Raw genomic sequence first — 26415 nt, forward strand, 5'->3', positions numbered from 1 at the left:
AGAGTTAGCTGGAAGCCCGGCTAGTAGAGAGTTGCAATAGTCCAGTCTGGAGAGAACAAGAGCTTGAACAAGGAGCTGAGCTTTGCAAGATAGAGCAGTTCTAGAAATGTGGTCAGAGAAGTTTAGTTGGTCATCAATCGTTACTCCAAGGCTTTTCACTGTTTTGGATGCAGTAATGTTTGCCCCATCCATCTGGATTGAAAAGTTATGATGTAGAGTCGGGTTGGCAGAAACTTCAAGCATTTCCATATTTCTGACCCTTAACAATACTTTATACATTTTCAAGTGCAAAATGACCCAAACATGATATTTTTATTATTTTTTTATGTGTCTGTTGTGGTCCAAACAAACCAGAATGTAAAGTGTTAATCTCTTTGTGTGTTGTCTGCTTATTGATTTTGACAATTGATCCTGAAAGTTCCTATTGACTTTTTTGTCCTCCAAAGCTGTTATCTCTTAGTAATGGTGCTTTTGCCTCTGACTGTATAAATACATTTGTTTGTATTTTAAGTACTTTGACTAATTTTTGCATCTGTGTGTTTTGTCTTGTTAGCTGTATAAGCATGTTGTTCAAATTGTGGAGAAGTTCATCAAGAGGGTATGTAATAAACTATATATGTACAACAGCTTATCTTATACTAAAAATCTCAGTTATGAGAAGATAAAGACTAAATTGCTGTCGTTTTCCCCTTCAGTGTAAACCAGATCTTAAGGTTCCAGGTCTCTACGTGGTCGACTCCATTATCAGACAGTCCCGTCATCAGTTTGGCGCAGACAAAGATTTGTTTGGTCCGAGGTTTCTGAAAAACTTCACTGTAACTTTTCAGAATCTTTTCGAGTGTCCAGAAGATGACAAGGTACTGAATAACGGCATCCTGATTGTACAGTGAAATGTTTGTTTGTGGAGGTCTCATGGGTTTTGTTTGTTGAACTGTAGGGGAAGATTTTGCGTGTATTGAATCTGTGGCAGAAGAATGAAGTGTTCGGCCTGGAGATCATTCAGCCGCTGGTCGACATGGCAACAGCTCCAGTCCTGCCTGTTTTAGAAAATGGAACTACAGTCACAGGTAGATGAGTCAAATCAATGCCTTTCAGCAATTTGGTTTATACATGTTTTTTAAATTCGGCTTTGCTTTAAAGTTACTGTATCGGGCATTATGAACCTTTAGATTTACACTACCAGTCAAAGATATGGGTAAAGGAAGATTTTTCAACTGTGTTAAGTTTTTGTAAAAATTAATTGTATTAATTTAAGAAGAAATTCTATGCATAGATATAATATCGGTAATATTGTAAATTATCTTTGCAAATTGAAATGTGTTTTTTTTCATTTGTGTATATTTTAAATGGTAAGTTATTCTTCTGGTTTCAATCTTGAAGGTTTTGTTGCATCAGTTAAGTAATCGTTTAATATCCATACTTCTGCTTTATATATATTTTCATTGATGCATTAAAAATAGTAAAAAAAAAGTTTTGATATTTTATGGGAGGAAATTTGTGATCATGCAAGTTGGTCTTTAGTTAATAGACTTAACATTCTAATATTTGACCTAGAATAAAACATATAATTTACATGCAATGTATTTTTGGCAGTTCCTACAAAAAAATGTACCCGTTGAAGAAGGATTTGTGGTCCAAAGTCACTTATTGTTCTGCTTTTTGGCCACTGTTTGACATTCATACAAATCCATAAGTTAATGTAACTTGTCAAATTCTTGCAGCCTGTAGTTCACTGATCATAACTCGTGCTTAGGGCTAGACAGAATCAGCAAACATTTTTTGCAGAGAATTTTGTAAAAAAATAATTAATCTTTTATTTAATATTTAGAATGCAAATCCATCTAAATCCACTTATTTGGTAAACAAAGCAAGTTTCTCATAATATCTCTACTAAAAGACAAAAAAATATTACTTTACAAACTGTATTGTAAATAAATAAAAGGAACACTTTCATAGTAGTCAATAGTATTACAGTTTAATGTTAAAACTGGATAAATATAAATTTGCTGAAGTAAATAAATAGACTCAATGATGGGCCAAAAATTGGTGGAAGTCTGCAGATTTCTGCTTGCGCAGATGGTCCTAGTCATTCTTCGCCTTGATCTATGTTGTTAAACTGCACATTTTTTTTTTTTTTAATAGCATCTCCAGCCATACCAGTAGAAGTACCAGTGCCGGTTCTAGTTCCAGTTCCAGCACCGGGTCCAGCACCAGTTCCGGTTCCAGTTCCGATTCTCGAGCCGGCCCCAGCTCTGGCACCAGCTGTTGTGACTGCAGCACCTCCGCCCACCCTTCAGACCCCAGTGCCTCTCGCTGCAGTCGCGCAGCTCCTCCAGGGCACAGGGGGTGTAGAGGTAAAAGACATACATCACTGCATTCAGTATTGGTAATAAGTTAATTCGTTTATTTGTGTATGTGTAAACTTTCAGTGTATGTTATATTTATATAAGATATTTATGCTGAGATGTTTGCTTCAGTTGCAGCAGCTGCTCCAAACTCTCCAGCAGGCTGGAGGGGCGGGGCCTCCTCAGCCCAAAGCCCCGCCCACTGAGAAGAAACCATCATTAGCAAAGGTAAACCCTCAGAACAGGCCAGTTTGATGCTTCGCAATCATTTTGACATTACATCTTAAAGGGGGGGGGGCATGGTGGCTCAGTTAGCACTGTTGCCTCTTAGCAAGAAGGTAGCTGGTTCGAGCTCCAGCTGGGTCAGTTGGCATTTCTGTGTGGAGTTTGCAAATTCTCCCTGTGTTGGTGTGGGTTTGATCCGAGTGTTCCAGTTTTCCCCACAGTCCAAAGACATGCGCTATAGGTGAATTGGCCGTAGTGTATGTGTGTGTATAGATGTTTCTTAGAGCTGGGTTGCAGCTGGAAGGGCATCCACTGTTTAAACCATGCTAGATAATTTGCTGGTTCATTCCGCTGTGGCAACTCATATGGATGAATAGAAATAATTAGAGTGGAGTATGGAAAAGATCACATCTCACAGTCTGTAAGCTACAATATTGAGCTGTTAATTCACTGTCTGTAACATTCTTTGTTTCTGCTTTGACTTTGACAGTCACTGCTGGATCGATTTGATTATGATGATGAACCCGAACCTGTTGAGGAAAAGCCTGAACCTGCTCCTGCTGCTCCCATTACCATGTAGGACATAGTAATAATTCCTTTTTCACATACAGTAAAATATTATTTTACAGTACTGATTTTATCTTGTCGTTTCATTTCAGAAATCTCCCTACAGAATTACAACAAGCTTTGCAAGCTCATCTTCTGAGTCAGATCGTTAACCAGGTATTCACTGTTTACTGCATTAATGTGCATAAATGTTTACTACATTTGCTATAATGTTGCCAGACAAAGTTTTTATTAAAAAAATTATTAAAGGACATTGTTAAAAAAGTTTCTTCTAGAAATAATAGTAAAATATTATCATATATATTGTCACATAAATTCATAAATTGAGAGATTTTTATATAAGTGATATTGTTGCTGTTTTATATATTTTTTAAAATACGTATTTTATATTTTAACTAATTTTAAAAATATATATTTGCATGATTTAAAAGGACCTGTTTTGCCACAAATTAAACCACTGTTGGTGACAGCATTAAATCATAAAGAGTAAAGCCTGTTTCACACCGCAAGCGTGTGCAGAGCGTGTTTTTTTCAGCATCCATGTTAACGGATTAGAGCTTTTATACTGCATGCAGAAGCAGGCGTGAGCGTAGTTTTTGTGCTGGGTCTGTTTCTGCTGCACTGCTTATGCCAGGGGTGTCCAAACTTGGTCCTGGAGGGCCAGTGTCCTAGAGAGTTTAGCTCCAACTTGCTTCAACACCCCTTCCAGGAAGTTTCTAGTATATCTAGTAAGAGCTTGATTTGCTGATTCAGGTGGGTTTGATTAGGGTTGGAGCTAAACTCTCCAGGACACCGGCCCTCCAGGACCAAGGCTGTTTCTCAATTCCAAGAACGCAGAGAACGGACTTGCGTTCTTGTGGGGAACGGTCTTACCAGGTGTCCTCGAAAGAACGAATTCAGGAGACCATGAGGGCAGGGAACGCGTCCTTTGAGAAATGAGATGCCGCGTTCTTCCTGATGGTCACATGACCTTCACGCGTTCAAATATATACTTTGCATAAAAACATTATCAATATACTCTGAACAATATAAATAAAAATTATTTTAATACAAATTAAATATTTCAGAAAACAAACACCCTTAATGTGTTTATTCCTTTATTAAGATGTCCATAGTAATGTTTTCTTTCACCATTTAATTTAGGGAAACTCCTGAGATAAATAAGCTAAATGAACTCCGAACTTTAGAAATAAATCTAGATAAAATGCTGCGCTTCCCACCTCCAGTTGCAATGACTTCTAGGACTTTCTGAGCGAATTTGGTGCTTAAGTCTGCATATGTGCGTCCTCGATATCAAGAACACATCTGGGAAGTTCTACGCGTCCTCTGTTCTTGTGGTCTTGAGTATTGGAACTGAACTTGGGCAGCTGATGATGACGTTACAAGAGAACACAAGGGCGCAAGACCGCTGAAGAACGCATATTGAGAAACTGACTATGTTTGGTCACCCCTGGCTTACGCTCAATTAAAGTGACAGTGCATTGATAATGATCAAAACACATTGAATGACAGTAAAAAGGAGCAGTTTTACCCAATAATTGCATCAATAACATCCACTGATTTTTATATATTCAATCAAATGAACTTTTAACGATTAAAAATGGCAACACATATTTATTTGCGCCCGAACTACAAAACCAAATTTAAAACAATTTTAGTATTAGTTCTGCTTAAGTTGCTCACTAGTTTGATCATGTATAAATATCATTATAACTATATTGTATAAATATTATTATAACTAGGCCTACATCATGCTGTCAATTAAAAACAAAATGACATGATATCACAGGCCATTGTCTTCTAACCGATTGCACCTTAAAATACATGAAAGACACTTCTGAGAGTGTGAGAAGAATACTTTAGGATCTTTAGCCTATAATTTGTAAAATAAAGACTTGCAGGTTAAGAAAACAGCTTAAGAGGAAGTTGAGTACAGGGCCTTGGTGCAGATGAAAAGTAAAAAAAAATGTGTATTTTTAGAAATAGATAGGCAGCTAGATAGATTAGACAGAGATAGATTGATCTGTGCAGCAGGTGCCAATGAGCTGCGGACACCGTGCGTGCAAAAGGTAAACCCCCGTGCACTGCTTCTGCTTTCCATATGCGCTGCTCACGCTCTGCTCTCACTTGCAGTGTGAAAGAGGCATAACATCTAACAGAAGACCATCAACATCTAAAAAAAAAAGTATGTCAGAAATAATGTATGAAATCATGGTGTTTTATTATGTCTAGACGCAGATGCAGGCTCAGATGCCGCCGCAGGTTCAGATGGTGCCTCAGGTTCAGATTCCGCCACAGGCTCAGATGCCGCCACAAATTCAGATGCCGCCACAGGCTCAGATGCCGCCACAGATTCAGATGCCACCACAGGTTCAGATGCAACCACAGATGCAGGTGCCGTTTCAGGGTGAAATGGCATCTCAGGAGTTCCCAGCAATGGTTCAGACCCAACAGATACCAGAGAACACTCAAGTCTATGAGGAGAGCATGGAAACATCCAGTACTACCAATCAGCCACAGGTACAGTGCATCATGTCTACAGATATTCACATCTCACAACTCAAAACGTCATCAATGGCTTGTAAATAGACGAGTTCAACCAAAAATAAAAACATCCCTCATATTGAAGTGGTTGTAAACTTTTACATATTTCTTTCTTCTGTTGAACACAAATCAAGATGATCTGACGAATGTTGGAAAAAAGCAGCCATTGACATCAGTAGTAAGAACTAATAATACAATGCAAGTCGATGGATGTTTTTTCTCCATCATTCTTCATTTTATCTTGTTGTGTTCAACAGAAGAATAAAACTTATACAGGTGTTCTGTCCATTTGTCCTACCTTATCAGATTGTCCTACTTCCCATAAAAAAAAAGTAAGTAGCACATTTAGATTACGTGCTACCCATCAGATTTTGCTACCAGTGTAAATTTAATGTGGAGTTGTTTGACATGAAGCTCTAATATTGCACTAACCTACCTAATTCCTAACTCCAACCTCAGAACCATTCTGATGGGTAGGATGAAATGTCAGGACACCAGTTTGGAAAAAGTTAAGAAATTTTCAGTTTTGCATGAACTAACCCTTCAAACATGACGTTGAACGCTTCTTTACTTAAGGTTGAACATCCTTCAACTTGCAGTGCCTGTTAAAAAAAGATGTGCATCAACATAGACTCTTTCCATGTCTCTTACGTCACCTTCAACATACTCAGTACTGTCTGGTTTTATTATTTTTTTATCTGATTTTGGATGTTTCCATGTCCTCTTTATCAGAATTGAAAACGATTAAAGCACCAGTCATTATTTGAATAAAATTTTAGATCTGGTCGATTCATTTCAATTGGCATGGCAAAATGTGGCTTTTTGAATTTTTTGTTTGGACTGGGCTGCAAGTCTGATTATAAACTACTTATTTGAGTCCATGAAGCTTAAAAAAATGATATGGTGTTTTTGACTCATCACAGGCTGTAGCTGAAACCGAACGCTCAGCCCATGATGGGAGAGAGAAAAGACGCAGCAGACGAACAAGATCAAGGTATGTTTAATGAACTTGAAATGTCTTAATTAAGGGTTGGATGACATAAGAAATAAAGTTTCAGGAAAATTACGATTTCTTTGTGTTGGTTTCACTATTCTGTACATTGTCGGAGCTTTACAACCAAACTAAAAAAAAAGGTTATGCAAGGAGCTAACACATCAAACAAAAAATAGGGGTAGAACAATTCTTTTGTTACTTTTTCAGTGACAAAAATAAAACACAGCAAAGATTCGCATTTCAAATTTATGTAATATACAAATGAATCAAACAGTGGTTTATTTTTTAGGTGCAGTAGGTGTATTGAACAGTAGCATTTAAGAAATTGAATCAAGGAATCGCTGAATAATTCAAATAAAAAAATGAACACTTAACTCTTAACGCGTATAACACCGATGTGATCAGTAAATTGATTTTAATAGGCTAAACCTTTTTTATTTTAAATTTTCTAATGTTTGTTATTTATTCTATCATTGGAAGCTAATTTCCTCCCCACATTTGTAACAGTTGTCTGGTGTATCCCAAATTTCTATATCACAATGTTGTCAGGTATAGTTTAATCACTTGCTTTTCTGACACAAGTAGCCTACTCTAACATGCAGTAAGCAGATCTCATTTCTAATTTAAATATGTAAATCAAGTTCATATATCTAAAATACAAGTTAATGTTTAGCTTTCAGATATAAACAAATTAGTCATATCTTCATGCATCATATATTTCAACATTTTTCAGAAAGAGTTTATATATTAATATGATGACATAGCTTATGTTCATAAGTACAAGGAACAGTTCCAGGTTTTGATGAATAGGTTGTTTTTTGTAAATACTCTACATTTGAGTACAGCTGTTTCATTTTTATGTTTTAAGAACAGTACCATTTTAATTAACTTTTAAAAGCACATTTTAATTTAAACATTGACATTTTATATATTTTTTTACCTGTAAGCACAGTACAGTGTTAATGTTCAAACTATTTATAATGGTATAATGCATTATATGGCTGACAATAATAAATATTCATAATAATAGTCTGCAGTATGCAGATTATTAATAATAATAATAGTATGCATAATCTGCCATGTTTTTGATACTGGTCATCATGATGGAACTTGGAGAGACAATTATTTTCTGAGGTGGTACTTGGTGAAAAAAAAAAGTTTGAGAACCACTGTACTACATCAATTCCAACAAGTGCATTAATGGAAAGTTGAAGTACTGACTAAATTTTAACGCATTTAAATTGTTGTTTTGGCCCTTTTAAGAGGACTCAGCCAAAGTCCATCATCATTAGTGCTGGAGTATTATTATTATTATTATTACTTCCAGAACTGTCTTGAGCATGTGTCTCATGCCTCCAAAAACCACAGTGCGTTCAATGTGTTCATCTTTTGAGGCATAAACATTTATTATATTTGAAAATAGGCTCACTGTGGCTTCTTTTTATTTATTTGCAAATGTTTCACACAATATTCCAGATTTGTGCATAAATTTAATTCACATCTTTGCCTTAAACATGGCTACTGTAGCACAATACAACAACAATCTTTAAAAGCAGATCATGGAGACATTTTAACTGGCGCTGTTCAGAAATCATCATATCACACACCCCTACTTAATAAAAAGCTTAATTTCGAGTGCTGCATCTCTTTCCAGGTCTCCACATAGACAGTCGTCATCATCATCACGCTCACGAAGATCCCGGTCCGGTTCACGTTCCCGCCGAGAGCGCTCCAGGTATCATCGCACACGCTCTCGATCCAGAGAACGCAGAGGACGCTCTCCACGACCCCGATCTGAGGAGAGGAGAGATCGGGACAAAGAGCGAGAGCGGGAAAAGGAGCGGAGACAAAAAGCAGAGCCGTCTGTCAAAAAGGAAACACTCAGTGGTGAGAATACAAACTGATTTTATAGTAGTTATATCAGTGGGTTTCAAACTGTGGTACGTGTACCACTAGTGGTACGTGGGCTTACTTCTAGTGGTATGCGGAGGAATCACTGAGTAATGAAAGAAAAAAAGGAATAAAGTTTTAATCATTTGATGCATATGATAACACTACTGGTATCAGCATTGGCTGTTCTCTAAAGGCTACAATTAAAGCGATGTGCTTGAAATGTTTACTTTAGTGCATCACGTCATCAGCTGCTCAATCCTATTGGCGCAGAATTAGAGAAAGAGGTGTGTGGTGCTTGCAGAGCAGATAAGCGCTAGAGCAGTGGTCCCCAACCCTCGGGCCACAGATCGGCACCGGTCTATAGATCCATTGCTACCAGGCCACACAAAAAAGCATTTATTATTTCAGTTGTATTTATTATCTGAGTCTGAATGATCATTTATGTAGAAAAATCTTTTATTTTGAAAAATGACCTTATTCTATTGATACATCTCGGTCACTTGAGTGCCAAAATTTAACCCACAGGCTAGCAAAATGAGTTAGAACTGCAGCACAACGTGCTTGTGTGTTCCAGGCGTACACATTTGAAAACATCTTAACTTTACAGAATGCCGCACCGCGAGTCACATGACAAACCGACTGATCAGATTCATATTTTGTATAGAATATAATTTCGTTAGACTAATTATCTCAGACAAACACAGAACACCCAAACACTGCAGTGCTTTTTAAATTTCTCCATAACTAACATAGCAGCAATGTTTTGTCAGCTTGACATCCTCTGAGAAAAAACTATCTACATACAAGTTAATGTTTGGATTTCAAAAAGTTTCACAAATATGTCATATGTACATGCAATATATATTTCAAAATCAAAAACAGTATAAATATGAATATGACTCTGCCTCGTTTTCGAACTGTGCAGTGCTGTAGCTGCTTAATTTGGCCAATTAAGCTACTTAATTTCAATACTGGTCATTATGGTGGTACTTGGAGAGACAATTTGTCAAATTTTTGAGGTGGTACATGGTGAAAAAAGTTTGAGAACCACTGAGTTAGATGATGATGTGATCGTATGCAACATCCCTTATTTATTCTCTTAGTTAAGGAGAAATCCCTACTTAAGTAGGCCTATTATACTTAGAGGGTAAATGTGCTTTATGCAATGACAAAGTTATATAAAGCTTGAAGCATCAGAATCGGTACTCGTTACTGGCTGATTGCCATGACAAGAAATCGGTACTCGATATCGGCTGTAAAAATTCTGATCGGAGCATCCCTAGTTCTCTCACTAGCAGTGAAATAGCAACTTCTGGTTCTGCTGTACTTTCAGTGTCAGTGAAAGACTGTCCCAGCAAACGCTCAAGCAGTGAGTTGTACACAGTTGTCTACTTTTTAGGTAGTTTGAGCATTTTAATTACTTGCAGTCGCCTGCCTCGCCATAATATTCTATCATAGTGCATTTGAGATAGATGATCGCAATAGCGGTTATGATTTATTACTGAACCGGTATCGAATTGTACACATTTACATTGTGGTGCATTGAAGAAACAATTAATTTGACCACCCCTTGGTTGTTGCTTTATAAATGTCCTGAATTGTGGGCTGACCAGTAGTTTTTGATGTGAAGGGTGCATTTCTGCTGAAGATACTTTTGCCCTAGTAAACCTTAAAACCAGTTATCGTCCCATGTCTAAACCTAGATGTCTAGAATGGATCATAAATATTTGTTTTGCAGTTTTGATATGTTCAGGAGTGTTTTGGTTTGTTTTGTTTGTTGTAGTGTGCACTACTACATTATGGATCGGACAGCTGGACAAAAAGACTCAACGGCAGGACATCACGAGTCTGATGGAGGAGTTTGGACAGATTGAATCCATCAATGTATGTACATATCAATGAATTACTTGTCAAATCAGAAATGGAATACTCTTTTATAGCAAAGGCATAATAAATTGATTGATCACTGTTACAATAAATTTGTAATATAATATCTAAATAATAAAACAGAAAATTTGTTTAATTCTGTTATTTTGAGCTTTCTTTGAAAGTATGAAGCACATATGTAGTGTTTTCTTCAACGATATGAAGCAGTGCATGTCTTAATGTTGTTATTATAATAATATTAGTAGTAGTAATAGTAATAATTAAGCTTTTTTTATCCACCAAATTGGCTTACTACAATAATATCTGAACGATTATGTGATAATGGGGCTAAATATTCAGCTTTGCATTGCAAGAATGAATTAAATTTGACAATATATTCAGATAGAAAACAATTATTTTAAAATGAAATACCATTTCACAATAATATAGACATGACTCAGGGTGTCTACTGGGTCTTAAATGTCCTAATGTCTTAAAAAAAAAATATGGTTTAAAAAGTCTGAAACAGGTCTAAACACTGGCTATCTTCAATTATAGCTGCTTCATCGGAATCAACATCCATTCAATGGCCAACAATACGTCTCAATATAACCTTTTTTTAAATAAATAAGTGTTTTATTGCTAAGTGATACAATTAGCATCAGCTGTTAGACATTTTTACTGCTAAATCCCCAAATTAAAGACCTAATCAGGAAATGAAAACTATAAACAGTTCCTCATGATAATACCGGGCCATGAGAAAAAGTCTTTAACTCTGCATAAGTCTAAAATGTCATTCTTAATGGTCTGAAAAGGGTCTTAAGTTCTTAATTTACCTAAAATATGGTGTTGTAGGTCTTAAATCATTTTAAACAGGTCTTAATTTTGTTATGTCCAAGTAAAGCTACTTAATCAGAACCAACATCCTTCCGATGACTAACAATACATCTCACCATAACCTTTTTTTAATAAATAATAGTTTTTTTTATTGCAAAGTGATACAATTTTTACATTTTTTTGCAGCAAAATCCCCAAATTAAAGGACCTGATTAGGGAAAGAAAGTTAAAAACAATTTCTCATGATAATACCAGGCATTTAGAAAACATTTTTAACCCTGAATAAGTTTAAAATTTTATTCTTAATATTGTTGAAAGGGTCTTAAAGTCCTAAATTTGACTTGATGAAACCTGCAGAAACCCTGTAACTGTATTTATGATACCATGTTTAAAATTATTATATTTTACAAAACATACATTTTGAACAAGAGCTTATACAGCATTTACACAGTGGCATTATGAGTTGCTTTTTAAGGTATCAATAACATGTTCACAGGGCAACGGTTGCGAAGTATGAAACAATTATATACTGTTATATGTAATTATATATGGTTTTGGCTAACAATTAATCCACATAACATTTAGAGGTGGCCGTACCAGAATGAAAAGTGTCATTGCATATAATACTTCAATATGTCTTTTATGAGATTTTAAGAATGTTGTCTTTGTACTTACTAAATTTCGGAACAGAGTCTGTATGTAAATATTGTTGATACATTTCGCTTATCTGTTTCAATCTACAGTAACAATTTGGCTTGCAATAAATATAAAATAATTAGCATTTTTGTTTGCATAATATTTGCTGTTTAATTAAAGTTGAACTTAATTTTTTTTGTAGATGATTCCTCCCCGAGGTTGTGCCTATGTGGCCATGGTGCACAGACAAGATGCACAGACAGCCCTGAACAAACTCAGCAAAACGTCTGTCAAAGTCAACCAGAAAACCATTAAGGTAAAGTGTCCAGCCTTTTCTTACTGTTGGCAGTGCTTAATAAAATTAGGGTCTTATGATTGCCATGATGCAGAAAATGTGGACAGAATCACAAAATAATATTGATTTAAACTGTATTGACCTTATTCTATGATGTGGGCGTGCGCTTGTTTTTGCAACTGTTTTAGAAGAGGGGTGGGGAACGGCCGGTCTCATCCATCAATTTAAAATCACCCCTCAGGGAAAAAAAAAAAAATATATATATGTTATAGAAAGTGACAGTTGTACACATTTGTTGCTCTGCAAAGCTCAGTTTCACTTAAAAATGGCTAAAAGCATGTGCTGTAATGTAACGTTTGCAGCACGGGATGTGCATCGTTCATTGATGTACATTTGAATCATTCATATTTTTAATAGCGGGAATGAGACCGCATAGCATGCTTCTGTGTGCGCGCACTTAGCCTCGAAGATGAGCAGAGCATGCACATCTAACGCCATCCTAACGTGAGCGCTTTAATGGTCAAATACATGCACATTTGTGCGCCAATATAATTTTTTCTCATAATCGAGCAGTCCTATAATTTAGTATGGCCCCTAAACGATGTTACAAAAATATAAATAGCCCTTGATAGAAAAAAGGTTCCCCACCCCTGTTTTAGTACTTCCAATTTTGTTGCCTATAGGAGAAATGACTAACCTTGGAATTAGATGTCAGAAAATGGTCAAACTACCTGTTTTACAAACAAGTGTGTTCATGTCTATACATAAAAAGAAGAATAACACAGGAAAATATGAGTTTGCAACATCAAGCAGCATAACAAGACGTTTTTAACGTCTAAAATCAATGGAAGTGAATGAGACTATGTCTTGAGCGAAAAAGATTCCAATGGCTTCATCTACTCATACATTAAGAATGTCAATGTAAAATCGCATGTGATTGATTAAAATTGGTCAAATTCCAAGTCAATTCATATGGACTAGTGCACTTGTTATTGCTTTATTTGATAAATCTCTTGTGCACAGAGAAACTTAAGTATCTTTGCAACACCCATCAACAGTAAAGTTTAGTTTAACTTGTCATTGGTTTTAGTTTAATTTGTTTAAAATGGTTTTATATGTAATTGTATGTTTTTGATAAATTGACCATTAAAATTCAGTTTAAGATAATGGATTTTTACATTCAACAAACAATGATAATAATCCAAATTTTAAAGTGCCCTATGTTGCATGTATGATTTAGCGTAGAGGTTCCCAAACTTTTCAGTCTGCGACCCCCAAAATAACAAATGCAGTAACTTGCAACCCCCAATATCCTCTGAATTAGTTATAAATATATAAACCTTGCACACAACGGCACACACATGCCAATAGGTCCAAGTCTATTCATCATTTCGTTTTAAAGAACGCCACGTAGAGACCATCCTCCATGTTCAGTACATTCACTCAATGTACATGAGTGCCGTAAAGGTGTCAAAGTTTAACATGGTGCCATAAAATCAATGTGCTGTGTCTTTTAATATAACGTAAACACCCCAGGGGTCGCAAAAATAAACCAGGTTGTCGTCTTGATGAACAGCCACAGAGCCAAGAAGAGCAGAATTTACCCTGTACACTGTAGTTGTTTACAATGCCCTCTAAAGCACAAGCAGTTTCACTTTCTTGAGAAAGCTCTCCCTGCATCTATATTTGAAATACCGAACTTCTTAAGGCTCGTACACACCAGGACGCTTTTCGTTTGTGTTTATCTTCAGCGTTTTTTTGAGACATTTTTCCGGATTCAATCCTAATCGATATTCCCTGGCCTCGAGCAGAAGAGTTCGCAAAATCACTCCTTGACGTTAGATGGTGCTACACAACTTTAGGCTTCTGACACCCGCTTGTAATACAGAAGAAGACAAAGTTGACATGCTTGTTTTTAAAGTTTCTGGTGATTTGAACAGGCATGGATGGTTCAAGTAGCAGCTCCAGCTCTAGCGATGAAGAATTGATTATCGTTCACCAGAGCAATAAGCAGCTCCACGTTCAAATTGCCTCTGGGCATCTTCTTCAAGGTGCGCCGCATTGACAGTTTTACAATCGAGCGCCTCAAAGTGCTGTTTATTGTAACTTCAGCAGCTCTGTGCACGTGAGCAAAAGTGCCAATCTAATTGAAAAGAAGGTTTTGACATGGCGCGTCAAAACAAAACCGAGCATGAGGCGTTTCTTAAAACTTGACGATTTTTACACCTGACATTTTGGGTGTTGGTGTGCATGATCACAATGGCGCCATTTATTTAGTCACGAAGTGTTAAACGTCGATAAAAAACGCAAGCAAAAAGCATTCCGGTGTGCACGGGCCTTTAAGCTCATATTAATAACGTGCACGTGATTATTGAAAGGTTTCTGATGTCCGATCCTTTTAGAAACGGACAAATGCGAGAGTGAAGTGTGAAAAAACAAAGGAGAATCCCAAACAAACAAAGGAACAAATTGTTTTTTTAGCAAACTAAAACGACAAATGATGGAATTTCTTTCTAACAGAGGTTACATGTGCTGGTGAAGATTAAAGACACATATGAGAGGTTTGCAGTGACTGGGCTATATATTTTTTTTGTTGTTGTTGTTTTTGAACTCAAATAAGGACTAAATATATGCTGTGTGTAATTTTTCTGTAATTGATTTTATATCAGAGGCTGTAAGGGTCTATATGTGCTCATATATGTTCATTTATTTATTTTATATAATTGCAGACATTACAGTGGGCTATTTTTATAATATATTTTATATAATTAAATCCTGTTCATAGAAAAGTTAGTAATGAACATTTATACACAAGTATTTATGTATTTAAAGCATATGTTTTGTGAGAAAATCTTCTCATATGATATGTGAACAACCCATATGTCTTTACATTGACATTTCCTCGAGCGAGAATGAACTGAAACTTTCTGTCATTTACCATTGGTACCCTTTTGGCAGTGGAAATGCAAGCTTGATAAAGGTAACCTATATACGATCCGAACCGTACTGTACCAATCACTGAAATGGGCCATAAGGAATGAAGAGTAATGATGGTCAATTTTCAGCTTTGCATTGCTAGAATGAATAAAATCTGAAAATGTATTCAGATAGAAACTTATTATATTTACAATGTTATTATATTTCACAAAAATGTGCTTATTACTGTTATTTGGATGGTTTAAAAACTTTATCAAGTTTTATAAAACCTTTTTCCCCTTTCAAAACTAAACCTTTGAATAGTAGTTTTACAGCATTTGTGTACAGTAGCATGGTGAGTTGCACAATATCAAAAACATGTTCCCATGGCAACAGCTGTTGCTGCGTAGAAACATAATTACATACTTTGTTTTGGCTAACAATGAGTCAACATGACATGTAGAGGTGGCAGTACCAAAATGAATGTGTTATTGTGTACACTTAAAAATGAATACTGACATAAAATTGAAAAATGTAATAAAAAAAAAATGTAAGTGACCTGATGTGCATATTAAGGCTGCGCATTATATTTTTTCAGCATTGAAATCTGTGTGTCTGCAAAAGTCACATTGCAGGACATGCATTGTTGAGTAGGGATAATAGCTGATCAGCAATGGAGAGTACATTAGATTTGTGGAGTCACTGTGAACTATAACCATATCAGAGTGAAACTTAATCATTTGTATGCGTTAAAGGCATTTTAGGAGAGTTTAAAGCATTTAGGCACAAAGTACAACATTTGTAACTTTATTGAAGTATAATTTTACTGAATTATTCATGCAATGAAGACTATACAGCAGATCTCAAAGTCAAATTGGCAGGGGACCATATCAGTGACGGACAATTTATAGGAAAGCCGTTTTAACATTTAGCACACGAAAAAAGTGGAAACCTGATGTAATCGCTGCGCTCAGACATTCTTCTCCAGAGTATCAAAGCTCCCCCTTTTTGTTTCTTGTTGTACGTGTTGAAGGGGTAGTTTAAATTGCTATAAAAATACTACAATTCATTAATATAATAATAATATTTATTTTTATTCTCTCCCAATCAGTTGTTGCTTAACCAAAAGTTTAACAGATATCGTGAAGCTGAATTTATACTTTCGCCTGGCACCGCATCGTGGACATCTGCTGTCTGCGCACACACCTCAAGAAACGGACGAGGCTTTTATAATGGCTGTGTTCGCCGTTGTGATATTCTTTTAAATGACAGTGGGTGGTCAAAAGAAACTGACCATAAGGACAGACGTATAAACAGAAATTGAAAGTTTTTGTAACTACGTCATATCATTTATTTCATTCAATTATTTTTAACTAATTATTTTTTATAAATACTTTTAAAATTATTTTTTTTTACACTCAAGATTTTTTAAAATCAAACTGTAATGCATCACTTGCTTTTTTACTCATATCTCGGATAGTTTTACCTATTTAAGTTTATTAAAGTATTAATGACAATATATTTTTTATTAATGTAAAAATAAATGCAAAAAAAAGCACACTTACTAAAAATATTGACTTCTTAATTTATTTATTTTTTAGATTAAGCCTGCTCCACAATTCACACATTACTTTCTGGCTAGTTTCTGCCCTATTCTTATGCTAAAAAGGCAGTAATGGTCCAACATTTCTGACCATTGTCACCATTAAAACCTAGAAAAACAGTGCATCAGTACATTGTAAACTGATATGTTCAAACATTCTTTTCCTGTTATCAAAGAAATAATTTGTTCCTTAATTATAGTTTTGTAACTATTTAATTGTTTTAAATTCAAAATTGTGACTTATACATCAGTGTAAAACCTATGACTAGTGGATAAACATATTTTCGTAATTGTTTACCTGGTTCTTCACTATTGCCATGGTCTCTTTTGGCTTTAACAAACTTATCCCTCAGGTTTTTCCAAACTTTTAAACATAAATGTTCATCTTTTCCCACGGCTGTAGCAATGTTTAGCCAAGAATCATTGATCATCTGGTTATCTTTATGATCACGGATTATAATAATGTCTGTACAGTCGTACATATTCCAGACAAAATTCCTTACTAGTGATTCAAATTCAACTCAAATTAAACGCAGAGCCTCACACACTGTTCGCACGAGTCTCAAAAAAAAATCATGCGCTCCGCCAGCTGGAGTCATGTCGCACGCACCCAAAGAGAACCACTGCAAACAGAGCGGTGACGTCACATGTGCCATGCGCACTGAAGCGAACTAGCAGATATGTCGAATATAAACCAGGCTTAAGACAGCAGAATGCTGATTGGGTGACTTTATTGACTGTACTGCCAAATGTTCTTCTCAATATCTTTCTTTTTTTTAATAAAGAGGGGGGAAATATGTATATATTTACATTTACTTTAACATGTTCAATTTAGCCAACGGTAAAATTTTACTAATGCACATTTTTTATACAATTCCTAATATGCATATTAGGAAAATCTATTAAAGAGACCATTTGAATCAAATATTAGCAACATTATCATATTTACACCACCAGCATAACATGAAAGCCACGAAGAGGTGTTTGTACAACAAATTACAGGTGATTATAATCAAATGACCCTTGAATATTTACAAAAATATTGCTTTAGTAAAAAATAATGCATTTGCGGATATACATTTCAACCTTTTAATCAGCCACAAAAATAATCCTCATGTGCATTACTCTCAAAAACCACAAGGGTATATGCGACTGCACAACAATGATAGTGATTTAAAAGTGTATTTTTTTTTGGCCAAATCTCGTTATATTTTTTGATGTTATTTGCGGGCAGCAGGGAGGACAAGGGGGCAATTTGGGACCCCTGCTATACAGTGTTGTATTTCTTTGTTTGAGCACTGTTTATTTTATTTTATTGCTCTAAAATATCACAATGTCAGCTTTTTCTAATATCATGCAGCCCTACTGCATATGTAATCATTTAGCAAAGAGCATACTCGTCTGATACACACATTTATAAAATGCAATTCTAGGTTGATTAGAAAGTTACAATACTTGATTCTGATTGGTCTTTCATGTAACTATGTGGTTGAATACATTTGTATAATGATGCTTTAGATTTATACATTACCATTGTTTTTAAATTAGATTTTCTGTATAGCTGTGCTAGTGTTATTTCACTCTTTGCACTTTTTGTCTTACATAATTGATTAGATTATTGGGTAAGTTTATTGATTGTCTTAATAATTCTGTTTGAGCACACTTTCTAGAAACCAATCCACCCGTAGTCATAATGTCTAGTGTTTGTTGTTTGATTACCTGTGTTATTTTATTGGTTAGATCTTGTGTTTGCATGCATATTAGCACTTAGTTTTGTTTTGAATGTGTTGGCAGCTGTTTGATTTGTTGTCCTTGATCAGATTGCATGGGCCATGAATAAAGGCATAAAGTCGGAGTACAAGAAGTTCTGGGATGTGGAGCGAGGCATCACTTTCATCCCCTGGGGAAAAGTCAAACCTAATGACATTCAGAGTCTTCAAGAAGGAGGCTTGTTTGATCCTGAAACACTCAAACCAGGTGAACATCCACATGTGGCCGTTCTTTACATCTACAGGGGGACAATATGACCAAAACATGCGTTTCTGTTAGAGGTAGTTATGCTAACATGTAAGAAATATTTCAGAAATGTAATAATCAGCTGTAGAGTTTAAACTAGGGCTGGGCGATTTATCAAAATTAAATAGCTGTACCTGCTGTAATGCAAGTGATCATACCTGCTATGGTCTTGTGCATCTTATTAATGAAGCACGGTTGTGTCATCAGCAGTAAATCTAGTAAAAGCTGGATTACCGCATTTCTTGAAAGTACTTGAATGTCAGGATTCAAGGCCTGGAAAGTACTTAAAAACAAACACAAGTCCTTGAAAGAGCTTGAATTAAATTATAAATTAAATGTATGGTGTTATTTTAACAATTGTACCATGCTGATGTCAAAAACAGAACAAAAAAGAGACATTTTTAATTTATAAATCTTGTAAAATGCACATTTTATTGTTATTTCAGAAGCCACAATTGAATATTATCAGTATTGAATTCAACTAATTTTATTAAAGGTTATATCTGTCTTACTCATTTTAAATAATGCCTTCAAACATCATCATTACTGTGGCATTTTATTGTAAAATAGTAAGTGTTTGTGAAATGTGCTGTACAATAAGGACTTTAATGGCGATCTGTGTTGGCAGTGTGAATTACAGCAGTGCTTGATTTGAAACTAATGGTGCTTGAAATATTCCTTGAATCTGCTGTTTATGAAATAGTGGGAACCCTGTAAAAGTGTTTAGCGAAAACTCCAAACATGGAGAAACCCAGGAATTCCCCAGTGTTGCATTTAAATAAATTTACCCGCTTTTATTGATTCAACTTGACTAACACTAAAGATTTAACTTTTTATGAATATTACAGATGCACTGTTTATTTAAAAAAAAAATTAGGCGAATGAAAGTTGTTGCATTTGTGGTTTTAGTCTGAATTAAAAAGGGTCAATGTGACATATGAGCCAAAAAGAAGTTATACTGCACCACAGTGTTCAGCATGCTGGTTTTACTCTCCCTCCAGCCATATGTGAATCCGCTTACACACTGGATGTGGAAAGCATTGCGCTATGAAATCCATTCATTTCCATGGTTTGTGACCTGAAGTAGAGCAAATTGTCAGACAATGGAGTGTACCATGAAACAGCTTGCATGCCTACTGTTATCAAAAGTTGAAAAACAGCTTAATATTTTCTGATCTGGGAATTTTCCGCTCATGTAACCCGTAAACATATCTATACATGAGTTGCATATGCTCGCCTGAAAAGCAGAGTCTGCTCAAATAACACACCGACAGCACATCATTCTTTGTGGTTTTCTTTTTCCTGCTGCTGAAAAATGATGCCGCTTGATGTTATTGGTGTGCGTTTTTCAAAATAAGTGAAAATTAAGTTCAGTTTAAAAAGTTTTACTAAGTTACTTTGTTGTTTACTAAAATAAATAACTATTACAACAGCCATATCACAGCCATATCACCCAGCAGCCCAAGACCGGTTACTCACTGAAGCTAAGCAGTGCTGAGCCTGGTTAGTACCTGGATGGGAGACCACTAGGGAACACCAGGTTGCTGTTGGAAGTGGTGTTAGTGAGGCCAGCAGGGGGCGCTCAACCTGAGGTCTATGTGAGTCCTAATGCCCCAGTAAAAGTGAAGGGGACACTACACTGTCAGTGGGCGCCGTCTTTCGGATGAGACGTTAAACCGAGGTCCTGACTCTCTGTGGTCATTAAAAATCCCATGGAACTTCTCGTGAAAGAGCGGGGGTGTAACCCCGGTGTCCTGGCCAAAGTCCCTCTATCGGCCCATTCGATCATGGCCTCCCAATCATCCCCTTCCACTGAATTGGCTCTATCACTGTCTCTCCACTCCACCAATAGCTGGTGTGTGGTGAGCGCACTGGCGCCGTTGTCCTGTGGCTGCCGTCGCGTCATCCAAGTGGATGCTGCACACTGGTGGAGGTGTGGAGAGACCCTCCTCATGATTGTGAAGCGCTTTGGGTGTATGGCCATACACAATAAATGCGCTATATAAATACACATTACATTACATTACATTACATTACATTACATTTTACAAAGCATTTTAGTTTTCAAAAGTGCACACAGAATTTTAATTTCTGTGCATTACTAATATTTGTTTAAGACATACCTGGCTGTGTTAAGAAGGTGCTCAATACACTGCACATTTTGAAACACTCCATTTTCTCAATAACTAAGCAGTGCTACATTCTAGTGTTGTCACGATACTGGAATTCGGTACCGATAGATACTGATATTTTAAAAATGTCCATTTCCCGCTAACTTTTGAGCATGTCCTTAAACAGTACTGATTTGCCATTGTCAGACCCTCAGATTTATAGTGATATTTCACTATAAAAATTCCTCATTCTGTGTGCAATCTGACACAATGACAAGGGCACAAATCATAAAAATAAAGCATCTTTATTTTGATCTCTTGTCACGAAAAGATCTAAAATGGTTTGGATTAAGTCAGAGGAACGCTGTATAATTTTTATGCACAAACTTTTTCTCTCAGATTTCTTCATCTGATATCAGCATCTGACATTATGTATCTCACTCAGGGAATGCGTTAGGGCTACCCCTACCGTAATACACCTAAAACACGGATTGCTGTAAAGCTCACCGCAGGGAAGCGTTTTGGTTTTCTCGTTGACTGTAGGGAAAGAATTAAACAAAACCACTTATGGATTTCATGAACATCATAATACCAGCCATACATGTAAACCAAAATAATGTCTTTCAATTCGGGCAAGTCCAATCCTTGAACCAATCTCCATCATTGTAAGCTGCTTGCTTTTCTGTCTGTTCCATTGCTCCGTTTTTAGATGTTTGCTTACCCTTTTTTTTTTTTTTGCAGTCTGAAGCGCATCAAATGCGCAAAATACCAAATTTGCGCCACAGGATGCCTAATCCAATCTTTGCATTGACTTCACATGTAAATCTCTCGCGCTTCATCCACGTCTGCTTACTGCACAGGCTGCAAAACACCCCCCTCGCCCCCCTGTAATGTAATGATTGTGAGGGCGCAAGTGAGATGTCATTTTTCGAGAGACACTCAAATACATCACGTGCGCTGTGCATGCAAAGCCTATGAGTCATGAAAAACATTTAATTGCAAACTGAAATAAATATAATATCATTATATGGTTTGGAATTTGATGTTTTATGAGATTTTTTACATTTTCACAATTATTTTGCGTTTAAGAATTTTGCAGGATCACAAAAAAAAAGTGTTTTTTTGTTTTGTTTTTGCGTTAAGTTCAGCGATTGCGGAATCGCGAAAAATTAGGGGGTCTGCTGTGTTTTCACATGCTCAACAGAAATGACTGTGATTGGCTGTGAAGGTCATCTGTTCACCGAACTTTACTGAGTGTAACCACAGATACAGGCGCACTGGAGCATTTTAAAGTTGTGAAGATCAGTCAATACATCAGCAAATTGCTCGTGGATCAGCTAATAAACAGACCAGCTGATCTTCGCAGCTTTAAAACACTCCAGTGCCCCTGTATTTGTGGTTACATTCAGTAAAGAGTGCGGTGAACTGATGACCTTCACAGCCAATCACAGTCATTTTTGTTGAGCTCGTAAACACAATTTCATCATCGATTGATACCAAATTCCAGTATCGTGAAAACACTACTGCATTCCTGTCTTACATTTGCACACCAAAAATATCAAAGCGAAAGCTCTAAAAAAAAAACTAAAAAAAAAACTGTATGATGTATATTGTCATAGCACTTAGCCTTATTTCTATGTATAACTTTTAATTCTGTGTTGTCTAATTCAGGGTTTGTAAATTGCATTAGTTTTAACAGTATGTTTCATTGTGATCTGTAGAGTGGAAAGCTGCTTTGGCCAAGAAGTCTGTGCCAGCTTCAGAAGGACCTGAAGGAAATCAGGAAGACGGAGCTGCGCTACCAATGGTATCACAGGTAAAATGTGAGGGGTTTCCTACAGAACCCCTCAAGGTTGTTCAGTGTCTCGTTCAACTTTTCTACTCTCGTTTTTTCTACTCTTTGTCATATGGGAGGCAAACAGTGTTTCTGTGTTCTTTGCTTTGCACTGACGCTTTACTGGTGCGCGGTTGCCATCATTTCTGGCAAATTGAGAGTCTCAGAGCACAAAATAAAGCAAGGTTAGTTTCACGACTGTCCAGTTTCTTTCCGTGTTTCAGTGGCATCACTTTCATTGATGGTTTTTGTCACAACACGGTCACTGCTGTTCTATTAGTGGAGCTGATTTTGCGTAAATGTGTGTCTGTATTAAGTCATGACGGCTGACGTGTTGCACACTCTTAAAGGCTTCTCCAGATCTGTTTTTTTAAGGCGCGTCATGTTGCTTTAGAAATCATCATACTTTATTGAAGTTGTTTGTGAACAACACATGCTTGGTTATTTAGTTTTTACTCATCCTGTCACTTGGTATATCATTAGGTAAAACTATCAAAACAGTGCATTTAAAATCAGGATACTTCAGATGAATTTAGAAATATGTACTTTTACAACATTGACTTTTAGATTTTACCTAGAAGTTAATTACGGATGCTTTTAATGACATTTATGAAAGTTGCTAATTATCAAAGATAAAATTAATATGGAGTTATTGTATGCTATTATCAAAAAAAAAGACATCTGTAATTTCAGCCTTGCTTTCTGCTAAAACCTTATACAGATTTTTTACAAATTTGCATTATGGTAGTTTGCTGGTAGCTCTGCTTAGACCCTTAAACACTGTATAGTAGCTGAGGCTACAAAATCTAACAATAAAAGGTTTATATTGGTCAATATACATAGTTCTCATGATATAAGTGACGAGTTTAAAGGCATCATCCCATAGAGATCATTTTTAAACTAATATTGTAAAGGGCTTGACAAACACATCCACCTCATTAACACATCAACTTAAGTAAATTTTAAATCTTTTCCTATAAGAAAAATACCTTAACTAAGAAATGAATGTCTTATTTTCTGGTGACTTTGAAGACACAAATATTTTTGTTAACATTTCATAAAACTGAAAGATTGTCATTTTAAAATTATATTTAGAGCTTCATGATCATTGGTAAAATCAGGCATAACTATGGTTTTACAATAATTGCATAAAAACACTAGCTTAGGTACAGTAAAAAATTGTGTATGTATACAGTTCAGGATTATTAGGAATTATTAGGAAATTTTCACAGTATGTCTGATAATATTTTTTCTTCTGGAGAAAGTCTTATTTGTTTTATTTCGGCTAGAATAAAATCAGTTTTAATTTTTTTAAATACTTTTTTAAGGACAAAACTATTAGCCACTTTAAGCTATATATATTATTGATAGTCTAGAGAACAAACCGTCATTATGCATTAACTTGGCTAATTACCCTAACCTGCCTAGGTAACCTAATTAACCTAGTTTAGCCTTTAAATGCCACTTTAAGCTGTATAGAAGTGGCTTGAAAAATATCTAGTCAAATATTATTTAGTGTTATCATGACAAAGATAAAATAAATCAGTTAATAGAAATGAGTTATTAAAACTATTAAGTTTAGAAATGTGTTGAAAAAAAACTGTTCTCCGTTAAACAGAAATTGGGGGAAAAAATAAACAAGGGGGCGAATAATTCAGGGGAGCTAATTATATAATTATATATATATATATATATATATATATATATATAATTATACACACACGCACGCGCACACACACACACACACATAATATATGTGTATGCTTGTCCTATAGTTTCTGCTGCTTGTCAGTACCATGTACCATGTCAGGGGGGTTTTATCTGGCGTTAAAGCACTCAGACATTTGTGCTTTATGCTAAATTTATTGAAGCATTTTATTTTGAAGCTGGTTGCATGATTGATTTAAAACCTATCCACATGTCAAACAATGCTGGTTCTTGTCAATGGAAAAACTTTTACTAAGAGCAAATTATATCCCAATTATTATTTCGATCGTTGTGTCGCCGAGTTCTAGCTGACCGTGGAAGAAATCTACTTTTATACAACACTAGCTGAGGACTGAAGAACCTGGTTTGTGAAGATGATGCTTTTTTCTGCATTGCAAAAGCAAATCTGATTTGCATGCATTTCCAAAGGTTGAGGCTCCAATGGATGCAGTGAAATGATGCTGAGTGAGAAAAGTGCTGAGCCTCCTGTGCTGAAACCTTGATATGATAATGTGTGTTTGGTTTGCCATACACACTGTAAGCTGTGGACCAATCACAGTTTACTGGGCCATGATCTGGCCTATTGAAGCAGAGTAGAGAGACCAGATCCTTAAACCAACAGTCATGAAAGAAAGAGCTGATGCTTTGTTTATTATCTGAATATTTGGGTGTTTTTTTAAATACATTGCCTATATGCAAACCTTTTCCAAAACAAAAGAAGTCTTTAAAATGGAAAGATTTAAAAAATAGCATCAGCTTTTACTTACTTAAATACAAAATTATGACTTCAGTTGTTTTTTAGTTAGTTTTTTTTTTCTGTGTACACAAATAATCATTATAGGAACCAATAGTTTTCTCCACCAAAAATGTTAAATATAACCGTAATGCATGGCATATTAATTTTCCATGAAATTACTAAAATTTTTATCCAGTCTTTTTTTTTATCATTTAGTCAGTGACAATAATTCAATAAGCACAAAGAGGGGCTCTATCAAATGTGCCTTTTTAATAAATGACCTTCTACATTAGGTACTATTTTAAAGTATTTCATTTTAAAGAATATGCACACACTGGTCAGTCCATGGAGTTTCTATTAAGGTGGCTAAAGTGTCTGACCAATAGAAACTGTTTGCTGTTCATTGGCATCACTGCATGCACTCAAAAACACTGAACCTTATAAAGGTGACCATGAACCGGTTCAGGGGGTTTTAAAACAATTGAAATGTGAAACCAGGCGAATGGTCCATCACTGGCTGATTTAGGCAGAAGGCGGAAGAACAGTTGCTGGGAAAACACAAAAGAGGACAACAGGTGGGTTTAGGAAACACAAGGATAATCCATCATAGGCAGTCAACTTAATTTGTTTAACAGTTGTTTTTTTGTGTTTGATTTTGTATTTGGAGAGAGAAAAAAGCTTTAATGTAGGTTAGTGGATGTTTGTGTGTAAGAATTGTAGTTAACTTATTATAAATGATATAAAAGGCAAGTAATATATACTTTTGTAACATTATAAAATGTGTATGTCTTAATTACAAGCTGATTGTAAAAAATATAGCATTTGTTTTTTTGTTTTTTAATAAGCTGTGGACTGATGAGAAGCTGTAATTTGTTCTAGTGAGTAAATGCGAAACTAACAACTGCGAAAATGGTACAACATAAAATGTCTTGAGAATATAACAAGACTGAAAATGTTCCCATTATCAAAAACACATTAGAAAAAAACGTTTAATATCTTTAAAATCAGTGCATGGGTTGTCTGACAGTAAACTGACAGATTCATTAACCTTAGTGGTTCACAAATGAAATGTTTGGAGACAATAGCCTGATTAGTCAAATATTGAATTAACCTTGTTTAGGCATAATATGAATCTGTATTAATATGTTTGGCTAAAGTATATTTTTTAAAGAAAGACACGGTATGATAAAATATGAATGTTAACAGAGCTGATTAATCTAACTCTTATCAGATAAATGTTTTTTTTTTTAATGTTCATATAGGAATATTAGGCAATTCAGTATTCTTACA

General features: G+C 35.6%; 2 protein-coding genes across 5 annotated transcripts in view; one reads left to right on the top strand and one right to left on the bottom strand.

Moving 5' to 3' along the window:
- Nucleotides 1–26415, bottom strand: part of farsb (phenylalanyl-tRNA synthetase subunit beta) — a 168036-nt gene that overhangs the window by 29569 nt on the left and 112052 nt on the right. The window lies entirely within an intron of this gene.
- scaf4b (SR-related CTD-associated factor 4b) overlaps nucleotides 1–26415 on the top strand; it is a 61705-nt gene that overhangs the window by 8829 nt on the left and 26461 nt on the right. Inside the window, exons 3-16 of one of the 4 annotated variants that reach the window (XR_012390510.1) lie at nucleotides 554–598; nucleotides 696–857; nucleotides 938–1067; nucleotides 2143–2354; nucleotides 2478–2573; nucleotides 3061–3146; nucleotides 3230–3293; nucleotides 5370–5657; nucleotides 6605–6675; nucleotides 8330–8562; nucleotides 10352–10452; nucleotides 12110–12223; nucleotides 18542–22043; nucleotides 22290–22444. Coding sequence is in view for 3 of the 4 variants with exons in the window: in NM_001386229.1 (NP_001373158.1) it covers nucleotides 554–598; nucleotides 696–857; nucleotides 938–1067; nucleotides 2143–2354; nucleotides 2478–2573; nucleotides 3061–3146; nucleotides 3230–3293; nucleotides 5370–5657; nucleotides 6605–6675; nucleotides 8330–8562; nucleotides 10352–10452; nucleotides 12110–12223; nucleotides 18542–18698; nucleotides 22570–23012 (2202 nt within the window). In the remaining variant the exon portion in view is untranslated. Of the gene's footprint in view, nucleotides 1–553; nucleotides 599–695; nucleotides 858–937; nucleotides 1068–2142; nucleotides 2355–2477; nucleotides 2574–3060; nucleotides 3147–3229; nucleotides 3294–5369; nucleotides 5658–6604; nucleotides 6676–8329; nucleotides 8563–10351; nucleotides 10453–12109; nucleotides 12224–18541; nucleotides 22044–22289; nucleotides 22445–22569; nucleotides 23977–26415 lie in introns of those variants that run through there. The other 3 variants (NM_001386228.1, NM_001386229.1, XM_068213554.1) reach the window with 3 other exon arrangements.

The sequence above is a fragment of the Danio rerio genome, chromosome 15 (assembly GCF_049306965.1).
Source record: "Danio rerio strain Tuebingen ecotype United States chromosome 15, GRCz12tu, whole genome shotgun sequence".
In the NCBI taxonomy this organism is placed as follows: Eukaryota; Metazoa; Chordata; class Actinopteri; order Cypriniformes; family Danionidae; genus Danio; species Danio rerio.